At 36.3% G+C, this 14,562-nt stretch overlaps 1 protein-coding gene across 3 annotated transcripts in view; it reads right to left on the bottom strand.

Moving 5' to 3' along the window:
- Positions 1-222: 222 nt before the first annotated feature.
- SHOC2 (SHOC2 leucine rich repeat scaffold protein) overlaps positions 223-14,562 on the bottom strand; it is a 71,913-nt gene continuing 57,573 nt past the window's right edge. For all 3 annotated transcript variants that reach the window (XM_085319042.1, XM_085319044.1, XM_085319043.1), the window contains exons 5-9: positions 12,912-13,100; positions 11,314-11,436; positions 9,042-9,179; positions 8,411-8,528; positions 223-6,496 (exon numbers count right to left, since the gene is read on the bottom strand). In XM_085319042.1, the coding sequence (XP_085175168.1) occupies positions 6,288-6,496; positions 8,411-8,528; positions 9,042-9,179; positions 11,314-11,436; positions 12,912-13,100 (777 nt within the window). In that variant the 3' untranslated portion in view covers positions 223-6,287. The remainder of the gene's footprint in view (positions 6,497-8,410; positions 8,529-9,041; positions 9,180-11,313; positions 11,437-12,911; positions 13,101-14,562) is intronic.

Raw genomic sequence — 14,562 nt, 5'->3', positions numbered from 1 at the left:
CTGCCTGCAAGAGAATGTCACAGTATTATAGCTAATCAAAGGAAACAATTTATGATTGTAGTGGGTGGCTAGCATCTGAGTTATAAACCCCAATTTCATCATTTTGCAGTAGAATTATTCCCTCATTGGAATTTAGCACTAAACTTCATCACCCACTCAGCTTTAATTTTCATAAAAGAGCTGTACTTTTATTTCACAAACTAGAGGAAATATGCAAACAACAAAATAACTTGCTAACGGCCATGAAGAATGAAAAGAAATTAAGAGATGAGACTAGAAAACTGCAGGGAAAGGCTACAACAATTATCACAGAATGGAAGATCTTCTGCCTGAAGATCTGCCTTCTGCTAAATAACTACAAACTCTATGGCCCAGAGAAAAGACACTCCCCAGATCTTAAGTTGAATTATTTATAAATAAATAAATGAATGAATAAACAAACTCAAGAACAGATAAACAGGAAAACAAGTGTTCATAAATTTCTCAGAATATAAGAATTAGGATTCATCAAATGAAATGTGTGTTGAAACAAACAAAAAGGAAGTACTTTTTAATCCAGCACATAATTATACTATGGAATTATTAGACACAGGATGTTGTGGAGGCCAGATATACCAATAGATTAAAAAACAACCAACCAAACCAACCCTTTCTTCTGTGAATTTGCCTAATCTAGCAAGGGCTATTACATGCCATGATGCAAGCACTACTTCCCTCTCAGGAAATCCTTCAAACTCTAGCTGATGAGCTCTGCAAGAAGTACGCCAGAGAAAAATATCCAGCTCTGCACGTCCCTCCTACATTCCTTAAACATCCACTATGCAGCACTGCCGGGGGCACAGCTGGCCATGGCCTGGCTCTACGCGGCACGGGACAGCTGCTCTCACGGCGAGTCTCAAGCATCCCTTAGCCTGTGTCCGGATTGCTAGATCGCTTACAGTGACAGGGACTTAGGCTCAGCCCAAAGACTGACTCTTAGGCAGCTTAACCAGACCCTCTGCCAGTTCCAATCGGCAAAGATCTGACATGAGTGTACCTGGACAGAGGTTCAGATTATCGCGGTAACAACTGCTGCACACTCTGCGAACCTGGTCCACTATTTCAAAGACAACCACCATCACAAATATTCTGGCTTTGGTGCCCTCCTTGTCATCACATCTGAGCGCCTCAAGCCTTCCTATTCTGATTTCACMGGATATAAGCTTGCTTGTTTGTTTGTAGAACACGATGTAAGCATGACCTTCTTGAAACAGTGTCTATCAYGAGTTTGCAGAGTTAAAAGACAACCTTTTACAGTTCTGAAATGTCAGCTTGGAAATGCTATCTTTTATTAAACCAGAAGATTAAATAACACAGGTGACTGTTGCTTAGGCACTGAAATTTCATACCTATTTTCATTTGTCGTYGTTGTTGTTGCTGCTGAAAAGCATTTTGCAGTAAAAGCCATTTTTAAGATTTATTTTCTCTTTCAAAGAGAAAGATTATTCTATTTTCTTTTACTTTATGCCTTACTATACTATAACAAAATGAAAGTAAAAGATTTTGCCAACATTTGCTTTATAAAGGTGTGCAATTTACATGTCTTTTATGCATAAAGCAGTTACTGTCATGCAACTTTTGAAGATCCTTGTAATTGCTAAACATTAAAATTTGTATTTTGCTTGAAAATACATCTTTTAAAGAGTGCAGAGTATATCATGAGAAAGCAGTTCTCCGTAATTTGGGACACTGAATGAGTATGACTTACATTCAGGTTAAGTTAGACTAGAAACACTAGAAAACTTTCAAAAGACTCAKTGGCAGCTTATTTACAAATATACTATTTATAATGAATGCATTGATACAGAATGACTCTTATAAAAAAAGCAAGGCAATCTTTTATATAGACATAACAATCAACATTACAATARTTCAGATTAAAAGTACATTTTTGTAGACTGTTTACACTCTTGTTTAGCTTTTAACCACAAAATTAGTGTGGTTTTGTATTTTTCCACAGCAAATTCCTGTGCAGTCCTGGTTAAGACCTAAACATCAGAATAATAAACACAATTTTCTGATCTTTGCTAGCATAAAAACAAAAACTGTTAGRTATCATTTGCAGATATTATCATTTGTTTGTAATTGTCTTTACTGTGCCTTGAGTTTGTGTGTTGTGCAAATTACTGCCAACTGCACATCCAATTAAAAGCAATTCTGGCATGCCTATTTGATACAACTGAGGTGTGATACTGACTGTACAAAAATACTTAGCTGCATCAAGATATGAAGACAAATCCTCCCCTGATATGAGTTTGTAATGATTCAGGGGAAAAAAATGGAAAAAAAAAGACAAAATAACCTCTGATAAAACTTTATAATTTTTAAATAAAAGGTATTTTTAAAATTCCCAGAATTAAAGATGGTACTTGAATTTCAGGTGACAGAATTGGTTTAAGTGCTAACCAGTTAGACAGTTTAAGTAATGTTTTACTAAATCACGTACATGAGCAAACACAATCTTCAAGAAGTCTGAACATGCACTTTCTCACACATCAGCAAAAGATGGACAAAACTGCAGAGAAAACCAAAATCTGAGAGAGGCACTGAAGCAAGTATCCTACAACACAAAACTCTTTTTAGAAAGGGAGTTATGAATTTAAAAGTTTCCAATAGCATCTGACAAACAAAAAAGTGCCGATTACATAACGCTAGGACCCAACTTTACATGCAGTACTTCCACTGCATTTAGACTACGGACAATTTTGTTTTGGATGTTAAGTAGTCCAGAGATAGAACTTGAATAGTTTTATACTATTTATACTAAAAGAAAACATTTTTGCAGCCAAGAATTAGCAACCAACTTTCCAATTTAGCAGATTTAAATGCAATATGTGATCAAAATCTGAGTCACATTGGCAATTATTCCTTCTTTTCATTATTTGATAAATCCCTGATCTGCTTTATATTTGATCAGATTTTCATAATACTATTTAGTCCACAGGACAGTAATTTAGCTTCTGTTAAATCATGGCATGATTCCAGATACTGTCTTTATAGAGAGTGTGTCATACACACATTCATATGTACATAGGCACAGACACACATCGAACTGATAATATTTTGTCTACGGGCAAGCCATAAAGGTCATGATTTTCACCCAACTAAAGATTGTCATATTTCAAAATAACTTAGAAGAGATAGTTGAAAGATAACAATTAAACAAGGGAGTCATAAAATTTTTAATACAGGTTTCTGTGTATCACTTGTTTATCCACCCTGTTTATCAAAGACATCCTAAAAACTTAATTTCTGCACCTTGTCTATGATTTAATACATACATACATACATATATTATACACATATGTATGTATACACATWTACAAACACACACTCACTCTTGTCAGGATGAAGTTCTTTCCATTCGTATTTTAATTGAGGAGACCAAACCAAGTTCTTAAATGTGTATAAGCTTCTACATGTCCAAGTGAATGCCACCAGGCATTAAATACAATTTAGAAACTGCACCAGTCAGTAATTCAGCATCCTGGGAAATGTAGAAGACTTACGTTGGGATGCAAAACTGTCTTGAACAATCAAACTGTCAGAAGCTTGATTTATATGAATCTGGATATAAATCCAGATATGTATATACATGGATTTATATGCACCTATTCCCAACTCATGACAGGCTAAACTTCAGGCTGATTTTAAAGAAGGACTTTCCAATTTCTTTCTCCAATCCCATTTTTCCTGCAGCAGAACTTCTCTCACACTGCTTTTATTCAAATCTCTCTTGAGATACCAAAAAAACAAGTGTTCACCTCAGAATGCGTAACACGGATTCCTAAAACAGGGCTCAGGAGTATCTGGCATTGCAGCAACCATACTAGTACAAAGATAGTTTGAAAAATATCCTGTTTTTAATATCGTAATGAATTAAAACATAGCTTTATTTATTCCTATAAGTGTAATGAAAAGAATACTTTGTTTGTTTTTAAGCAAGTGTATCGAGCACTACTTTGGTAGCCAACTTCTCCTCCACAAGGACTTATGTGAGAGAGTGTCAACTCCAATTATACAGTCATTAAGCGTGTACCTTAACAAGGTGAATAATCAACATATTTACAAACTAACAATTTTAATCCCATCAACTCTTATAAAAATGGGATTGAGGAGCAGACAGGGAACAAGACCAAGATACTTTAAAACACAAGGGGTCGCCACCTTTGCTTTAAGGAACCATTAAACCAGTTTCCCCTAGTGACCTGAGGGCACAAAGTATGGGTTTAGCAGTAAATTCAGAAGTTAGATTACAGTCTTGAAATTACACATTTCAGCATCTTCATATTTTAACAACTTAATGCTGAGAAAGATTAAATTCAGGCAGAACCATAAGAAACCAGCCTTTTATAAACTAGAGTCTAAACTGAAAGCTACAGCAGATGAGGGGAAAAAGAAAAAAGAAAAAAAAAAAAGAGTGCGAAAGAAGAGGACATTACTTAGTAAAATCCAGTGACATCTACAATAGTTTTACAGCATGTTTAAGCCCTCTAAAGTTTTATATCTCCACCTGCCTTCCATTTAAACTTACTCCTTGTTAAGATGTAAGAAACAGATTGCAATGCCAAAAAGAACTAGATCAAGGCAACAATTATAATTAAGCATGCCTGAAAGCCAGAAATATTATTCCCCAAACTTTTGCACGTGAAATAGATTTCTCATGGCATCAGTTGATTGGATTTTGTTCAAAAGATACAATCCTCCAAGTCACACTACCCCAGCAGCAATTGCAATGAGTATAAACTGGAGAGTTCTTCAGTAAACGAGTGGAATGCAACCGCCTCTACAGTTTCTATCCTCCTAAAAAAAAGGTTAACTGGCCCTACAAGTGCAGCAATAGTGTAAATTTCCCTGAAGCATCTTTTGCCTTTTAAGCAACCAAGAATGTCAAGATAAAACTGAATGTTCACTACTTACAGTGTTTCTCTTGAGCTATCAACATCTATGCACAAATGAAAAAGGTGCCTCTTTTTTTAATAGATCGGTTTAATACTGAAACAGATAGGATGAAGTTAAAAAAAGAATACTCAGGATACTGAACTGAATATTTTGAAGCAAGTGCCCCAGCTGTGGGGAAAAGTGCATTTAGTTCAGCAGCAAAACAGCACAGTGTGAAGATATTGTGCTTGGACACAGAAGTTCCATAATGGAAGGAGGTACAAGGCAAGTCAAGATATAAAACCATAGTACATTGTTAACCAACCTTAAAACTTACATATATTGCAGTGTTTAAAAGTAAGACACATTCATTTATTGTACAAGGACTATAAGGAATCCTTAAAATTGCCTGTGGTAGTTTACGACTCAACATTGTAATAAAAATGTACATATATATTATTTCCTTGCCACTTAGCTGTACTGTTAGACCTCATGGAATTGTTACTTCACAAAATGAAAACTGCTCTTCACTGAGAACACTCAACATTTTTACCAATCTGAAAAGGTTTACTTGTGCTAGAAAAGATCAACCGCAAAAGGCTCAGTTCAGATATGTTATRCCTGCAACTGATAACTCAAGGAAGCAAGACTTAAAAGAATTCAAGCTTTTTTCTTTCTTTTTCTTTTGACTCCATCCTTTTCTCCTGCCAGTTGTTCTGATGAGTATGGTTTTAGTACACGAACCGGTTGATAAAATTTCATCAGCAGAGGCATATAAATTCTAGATATGATTGATTAAAACAGAGCAAATCAAAATAAAACAAAATCCAGTGATTTACTCTGACTGTAAACAATATAAAAAACACCATTTGCTTCAAATCTCAAAATAAGTTAAAAGAAAATCTCAACCTCAGGACACATCACCCTTTCAGGTTTTGACACAAAAAAGAGGGAGGATAACAGAAAAGTTCATTATATAAAGGTTATACATTTCTCTTAACTGAAAGTAAATCTAAGCAAAACTATTTTTGTCCCTTAAATTTAACATTTSAGTTCATTGGCAATTGCTTTAAATGAACTGGTATTTCCAGATTACTCAGACAACTTCCATCAAATTCAGCAAAGAAAACTTAGACAAGCATTTTTACAGAATAAAAAAGAAAATCTAAATGGCTATGATTCCTCTATTAGCAGAAACACATAATGCAGTCTTAAATTTGCCTTTTTATATTATTTATATATTTTTATATATATATATATATAATATAATATAAACCACATATATTATATTATATATACATATACAGACAATTACAACATTAATGCAGTTTGTATTTTGTACAGTGTATTGGACAATCCGATTAGCATCAGACCATGGCACGATATGGTCCCTGCATTTTTAGGAACTGGATGATGAAAGAGGGTCCTCCCGCAACAATCTGAGGTGGAAGGTGGCTGAGCGGGCAGTTCTCAATACTCATTATTGACAGTTTGCTGCAAAGAGCCAGCTCAAAGGGAAGGCTGTGCAGATTGGGGTTGTCATTCAAATACAGTTCTTCCAGATTCTCCAGTGTACCTGGTTAAAATAAAACAGCATAAAGAAATGATCTTTTTGGTTCACACAGCTTACAACTTTTAGACTGAAGCTCTAAAAATTGAAAGAGTAAGTTTGCTCTGCTAGGAGATTTCTTACTATACAGAATCTATACTTAGTGACTCATTTCAACTTCTATTTTCAAGCACAGCAACTTTTAGAACTACATTTGTTTCAGTTTTCTGTAAAAGTGTCCATTATAGCATCTCATCTAAATAACAGCCAAGAACACACAGAACAACAGAACTGAGAGAGATTAAACCTCAATTATTCAGTCTAGTCTTTGCAATTACATGCTACATTGAGTATCTATCTAGTTGGAAGAGCCTAGACATTGTTTATACTACACAGTTTCTGTATAAAAATATCTATACCATACTTTTTGTGTAATTAGAGTCTATATATTAAAGATCTAAAGATATTACTACAGTGTGCCACAGGAAGAAAGGGGGAACTCTACACAGCAATTAATTTATTAAAAAGAACAAATCTGGATAAAAAAATTCCTCCTGATTTCAAACTTCACAATTTGCCTTTACTACAAATACTGTAACACAGATTAACCAGAAGCTGGAAAACAGAGCAATTTCCTCTTTCTTAAGATTTCCATTCCTCCACAGCAATTAAATATCAAAATAAATCCCTGTCTTTGAAATATACTCCAAATATTCAAGTTCTTTCTTTATAACACTTTTTTTTTTTAATATATCATAGACATCTAACAGACTATTTCATCCTCCACAAGAAAAAGAGGAGCAGTCAGGGCTCAAGACATGGCAAAACAACAAGATGGAAAGTATATAAAAGAAATAATGAAAGATGGCTGATAATTTTAGATAAAGCATTTGCTTCTGGAAGTAGCAAAATGTCCTGTTAGTTGTAATAACCAAATAGGACACCTATAATAGTATTTCAAAAATAATGACCGATTTAATTCTGCAGGTAGTTTACAAAGCATCAGAGCTAGCTCTCTCCACTCATTTATGAACTAAGTTACAAGAACAGCTCCACATTTAGATTTTTTCAGCCCTTCTCACACAGAAACACCTACACGATAAGCAGAAGCTGTAATGGCTCTTCACTAGAGATGCTAGGAGAGACAGATCATGTCCCAGCTTCCCCCACGTGCACATCRCTAAGTTTTCAACCGTATTTTGCTTTGCATAGGTTCTCCCATCTTTTTTGCCTCTATTAAAAAAAACCTTTAACTTCAAGACACTTCGACACTATAACTTAAGAATCATGCTCTAGAGGTGCTTGCAACTGACTATTGGCCTCTCAGTTTTCAGTGCTCTGAATCCTGCTTATTCTGGATGTCTTAAGTAGATGGACAGAATCCTACTCATCTTTTTCCTTCTGTAGATCTCTTCCTCTTCACTTCCTTTTCTTATCTTGTCAAGGTAAAAACCAATTTGATGCTTACCTGATGGAAGTGTGTGCAAGACTATCAATAAGAATGTTTGCTTCAGCTGTCTATACCTTGCACAAGGTTTTTGACGATACCATGAAATAGTGACTAGGACCAGTGCATTTCCTTTCTTACATCAAACTTCTTCTAAAAATATGTTTATGAAGTGACTGATAATACACAATCTTGTGGGAGAATTTTGAGAGAAAAGGACTCTCACCATTCCAAGTTAATGTGCGTTTGTCAGCTTTTGCATAAAGAATTGAAAAAAGTGAGATCATTCATTTCATGACAGTTCAACAGGATGATAAAGATCACACACCATAGTGCTGTTCCTGTAGCACACGCATCACATCAGGTTATATATTTCTGGAAATTTCACATGAATTTTTTGACCTTTATTCGCAAGCAAACTAGATGCTTATCTTCTGTGTAAGGAACTGCTTTGGCTCAGCCACACTGCATGAAACCAGAAAAAAGAACCTTACCAATTTCCTCAGGAAGGTGTGTAAGAAGATTCTCTCCAAGCCCAAGGTGCGTCAGATTGGTAAGGTGACCAATACCTCTGGGAAGGGTGGTCAACTGATTATTAGTCAGAACCAATTTCTGGGGGAAAAAAACACATTTTTAAAAATTAGCTTAACTTGTGACTTCAAGTAACAGCAAATAACAAGATCTGCAGCTGATAATCTGCTGCTGCTAACCTTCAGCAACTGAACACAAAAGATGCTCTACTCATCTACAACATTTCAGACCTCTATTAAGCATCACGAAACTTAAGAAGAGGGCAGTGCCTGAAGAAAGTACATAAAATAAGTGCCTTCCATCCTAAGTATAAAAACTTTTATGAACATTACTGAATCAGAGGTTATTCCTGCAGTAGTATTGAACTCATCATAGAACATGGTTAAGCTCTTTAAAATTTGTTTGTTCAAAATCAACTCATGAATCTGTAGAAGAATTGGTGGGGACAAACCGTGGAGGAAGCTCAGTGAGATTGTTAACTCTTGTCTATATTCCAGTCTTGAATAGCTTCCCTCATTAAACTAGCCTATAATTAAATAAGCATAGTATAAGTAAAGGACATAAGATGTTTATCTCTGCCAATTATTGTTTCACCTGCAGATCCTTGAGGTAAGCTATTTCATTTGGCAAGGATTCCAGTTTGTTTTCCTCTAGATCTAACTCTCGGAGTTTCCGTAGATTTCCAATTCCATGAGGAAGTTTCTTTAGGAGATTGTTTGACAAGATAAGAACCTTAGGAAAAAAAATACAGACAGAACTTCAGTAATACATTAATTAAATAAGAATGAAGACAGGCTCTTTCTATATTTTTCAAGTAATAAAGTGCAAGATTAGCCTGCAATCAAATTATTGAAGCAAACTGAAAAGATAATAAAAAWCATGCTAATCACTGATCTGATTTTCTTAAAAAAGAAGTCTGAATTAGTGATACAAAAGCATAGCTTTATGGTAAGATTCTTTCAAATACTAGTTTACGTAAYGATAAATGCAGAACAAAAACAAAAYAGCACCTTATCTCCTCAAATGACCAAGAGAAAAACATTTTTTCCTAGATTTCCCTATCACTGTTTACACACAGCCATTTCCTTGCTGGGCTTGCTAAATTCTCCTTGAAAACTCTAATCCCTCCATATGTTCCTTTGGTTAAAAGAAGAGGCAAGTAAACCTACAGAGCAAAACACCTAAGCTTCTCCTATCACCTTGTAGCCCCCACTACAGTGTGATCCTCTCATGTTTCTGCTTATTTCTGCTCATGTTCATAGTATGAACATCCTAGATTCAGGAAATGTATCCTTACTTGCAATGTAAATTAACAAAGTTATTCATTTTGACACAACTAAATAAAATAACCAAGTTTACACCAATACAACATTTTTCTCCAGAGAAGCTCAACCAGTCCTTAGAAATAATCAGGCCTCATAGCAACCCAGTGAGTAGTAAGGTAATTACTGCTTAAACATGGTTGTTATCTAGGTTTTTTAATAACGCACACTGAAACACAAGGATGTGAAAGTGCACCCGGCATGTAGGTTTTTTAATAACGCACACTGAAACACAAGGATGTGAAAGTGCACCCGGCATGGACACTCCTCCAAGCCACTCACCACTCCCCACTGAGCCAGCCAAGCCCGCGAGAGCCTGGATTCTAATAATCCCGTCTCTAACTAGCTTCATCTAGCCCGCAAACACAAAAGGCAGGGACAGCATAGAAAACAAGACTAAAAATCAAAGTGAAAAATCAAAATGAATAAAAGCCAGAAACCTAACATTACCACAAACAGTATTACGGTGGCCTTCCTTTATGCTCTAAGATAGACACATTACAATAAGAGTAGTAACACTCTAATGTGTATCAAGAAACAAAGGCAGGAACAGAAAATACTACCAATATGCAATGCGGCTGATCTAGCATTGCTGTGGGAACCTTTGCTTTTGTGTAAACACTGCCTAAACAGTGCTTTGTATTTGATTCTTTAATTACAGAGAAAAACAGCACTGACAAGCTTGCGCACCATGCAGCTCTCTAACCCAAGCAGCCTGCAGGACACCTAGAAACCCCAGCTGTCAGAAGTTACTAGCTTCCCAATCAAATCAACAAAAACCTTTAAGGAAACTGCACTAATAAATAGCTMTTAATCTGCCATATCATTTTTGCATGAAACTATAGGAAATTATTAATTATTCAGAGCAGTAGTCATACTACTGGAAACTTGCAATTTCAAATATGCCATTTGCTGTTGTACTTTAACATATTTTTCCCGGTGACTCACAGAGGCTATAAAATCCCTTTAACAGTATGTCGGAGTTGTCCAGAAAAACACCTCTATCTGCATGTCCCTGGCTGTCTCTGCTGATGGCACCTCAGGAAACAGGACTAGGGGACGAGACAGGATTAATTCACTGTTTCCACCTACAGAGCTCTTCCGCTCAAGGGTCCAGCTGCCTGCAAGGTTCACAACACTACGGTCAAGCCACCTGTGCTGCGAGCCGCTGTTACATTTCTTTGCTCCCTTTCATTTACATGCTACTCTCTCTGGGCCCCAAACTCTGAATCCATTTCAGTTGCAACACTAATTTTCTGATGATATTTTCTTTGTACTTAGTTAAATATAGATATACACAYACGCACACATACATGCATTCTTAACCCTTCCTGAACAGATTTACATCAGAAGGCTAAAGAACAACATCCAAAAAACTATTCACAACAATCGTACRCACATGAAACACACCTATTTAAATGTTATCCATATTCATTTGACATTCTTCCCAAGATGACCCAAAAATACCGTGAATTAAACCCGGACTAGAAAATGCCTATTTGCATGGRTTCACCTAGTCAGCTCTTCATTTATATTCTTCTCACCTCAAGAGAAACAAGCCCAGATACATCCTCAGGGATTTTTGTAAGCTGATTAGTAGCTAGGTTCAGTTCTACCATACTAGTCCAAGTCCCGAAGTCCAAGGGGAGTGAGGTCAGCTGATTGTCCTGTGATTTAACATATCAAAATGTTAAATTTTGTGATTTAGAGCTTGCATTTAAGAGAGGTCAACAAGGAATCTGAGGGATTAAACAAAGTGCTTATAAAATAATTGATAATAAAAGTCTAGACAATTAAATAAGAARWAAATATTTWYAATTGGCCAATATTTCTCAAATTTCTCAAAGCATAACAAGCAATCTAGAGTTACAGAAACAACTCTGGTACCAATGTGAACTGAAGTGGAATAATTAGAGGTACATAATTCTCAAGATTTCAGATCTCCCAATAGTTAAAACAATTAAAAYAATATTTTTATCTTTTCTCTGCTGAATACAATGGAGGCAAAAAAAAAGAAAAAGAAAAAAAAAGAAAGAAAAAAGAAAATTCACCCTAACTTGCAAATACTTCCAGCAATACTGGAATACTAAAACCATGAAATTTGCTATTAAAAAAAAAAAAAAAAAATCCAACTCCTCTTTCCAACCAGTTTAAAAAATAAGTCATGTACAGCTACAAAACACAAGCAAAGACATTACTCAAGGTTCTGGCTACTTGGCTGAGCTGGGACACAGGGAACAGCCAGCAATGCTTCATAGCTCAGGTCTGAAAACAACAGGTACATGTGGTTTAGAAAAAAAAAATCCCCCAAAGCAACCAGTAAATATACCTTAATAGCTCGGAGTAAACAAATCTGAAATGAATCTGAACATCCTACTGTTCAAAATATTGCTATAAAATTTTATTTAGACCAAACACCATAAACTCAAAAAAAAGAAAAAAAAAAGTTATTCAAAGAACTGGTAAACATGACAGACAAGTGTGTGTTAAATAGTAATAATAATAATAATGCAAATTAAGAATATGTTTGTGCCAAAAACATTGAAAAACAGTAGCTGAGCTTGGCTACTGCTGAAATAGGTTTTATTATCTGTACTTGCATTTACCAAGACTTAAAACAAACCAATTCTGAGAACATCATCACTTTTCCCTAGCTCTTCACTGTGTGTGACACACGCTCCAAGGGTCCTCTTTCTGTGCGCCCTGCAACTAACACTAGCAGTCCCCAAATTTTGATTTTGAAGGAATATGTCCCCTCCCCCAAAAAAGGAAATTAACAAATTTTACAAAAATTTTGTTTTTAATCCAAACCACAARAGCAGAAGAGAGAAAGAAATAAGCCACACTCTGCACACTCATGACTCATTTGAATATTAGAAAACTCTGCAACCAGCTACGTTGCTTTTACTGTCCAAATGCAAACAAATGCGTGAGAAGCTKAATTAACAAAAATAGAGACCAATCAACAACACTTTGACAGTACTTCTCAAAACTCATACAGAGTTGCTTTTGTATCTCACAGCAGCAGCGTCCATCTCGGCATCATAAATTTATTCGTTATATAATTAAGATGGCCAGAATTCACGGAATAAGAAACTCTGCTCCTCATCGATTTTCACATACAGCAGTGTCTGTGCCTCACCTTCATGTTCAGCTTACTTAAAACTTTAGCTCTCGAGAAGATTCCAAAGGGGATTTTATTGATGCGGTTGTGCTCCATATTGAGAGAGTAGATTGTGGAGAACTGGGACGGGCCACCCACAGGATAGGACTGGAAGCAGTTCCTGGCCAGTGTTAAACTAGTCAGTTTGACAAGGCTGGATAAAAGACCCTGCAGAGAAAAGAAAACCACCCAGGAATTTAGGACAGGTTTATTTGAACACACATCCTTTCCCACACGGGTCTAACTAGAAACGCCTCCCCCCAAGACCATCCCCTAAATACAAAGTGTTGTAGCACATAAACCAGCGTTAAATTTGATCCAAGTTCCATCAGCAGCAAACGCACCCTCGTAATCATTAGACGTCATGCTRTGTCTCCCTTTCTCCTCATATTTTGGCAGATACAGAAAAGCAAACATATCACACTTAAAAAGCACAGCCGCAGGAGGTTTCGTAACCCTCTTCTCCTCCGACAGGAATTTCACGTAACACACGGCTGCCCCTCGGGCAGGCGCTGCCCCGGCGGGCGCAGCCGGCCGGGCACCAGCCCCGGCTTAACGCGCGGCCAGCGCCGCCGAGCTGCGTGTCCTTCAACTGCGGCGTCCGCTCACAGCTGAGCGGGGCTCGAGTAAGAATCGACAGCATACGTTGGTTATTCCAGCGTCTGCTTGGTATTTCCACAACAAATCTTTCGTTCTATTAATAATAATTAAAAAAAAAAAACTATATTGTGAATGAGAAGTTTCCTTTTAGCCTATAATGGCTTCAAGCAACTAGACTGGGCAAAGTGAAAGAATGAGGGAGAGGAGGAGGGAGAGGAAGAGTTACTAGCGAAGGTTTCAGAAATTCCAGCTTTTTTCCTGTTTTCAAACACACTCCTAAATAATATTACTTCATCTTTTTTTTCCCCCKTAAGGAACAAAAAGCAGCAATCCTGCAGTTAAACTAGGTATCAACGGTCAGTCATTGTATCCACAGTCTTTCTAATCTTATAAGTTTATAAAATCTCAGCAGCGTGGATCTCACAGTTTTGTTTGTCAGTTATGTGCCAAGCAAGTTACTGGAACTATGGAGATGAATGATGAGAGCTAAATTACTGCTGAAGYATCACCTTTGCTTATCACGATGTCAACTAGAATTCAGCCCTATTTGCTTAAGTATTACAGAAATTAGAGATTTACGCATGGCATTACATGCCATAAATAATGCAACACCTGCAATCAGGAATGAGTAGTAACAAGATAATGATTCCAACTGTATTCTTAACGTCTGCATGTCTGGGTTGCAATTTTCATGCTATATTCTCCTTAAAAACTTTAAGAACATTGTTTTGAGGCTTTTACCAGGAAAGCTTTGGTTACTTTCCCTTTTCTAAATAGTTTATTAATGTTACTATAAATAAAATGGATTAAGTAGGGACTTGTCTACATCTCATGGCTAAAACTTCAAAAGAATTGCAATACTATTCTTGGGGCATCTCAACAAATACCAGTGAAGCAATTTTCCCCCTAAGGATCAAGCAATAGATCTTTAAATCAGTACCAGTCATTAAAATCTAATTGTTAGCTAGTATAATCTTTGATTTTGAAATCCTGCTTTGAGCTGTTTTTTATTTTACTGATACTTTTCTTC

This window comes from Rhea americana, unplaced genomic scaffold, assembly GCF_003343005.1.
Source record: "Rhea americana isolate MKP2758 unplaced genomic scaffold, rheAme1 scaffold_57, whole genome shotgun sequence".
NCBI classification, from domain to species: domain Eukaryota; kingdom Metazoa; phylum Chordata; class Aves; order Rheiformes; family Rheidae; genus Rhea; species Rhea americana.
The sequence above is the reverse complement of the archived record's forward strand: the minus strand, read 5'-3'. Positions and strand labels throughout refer to the sequence as shown.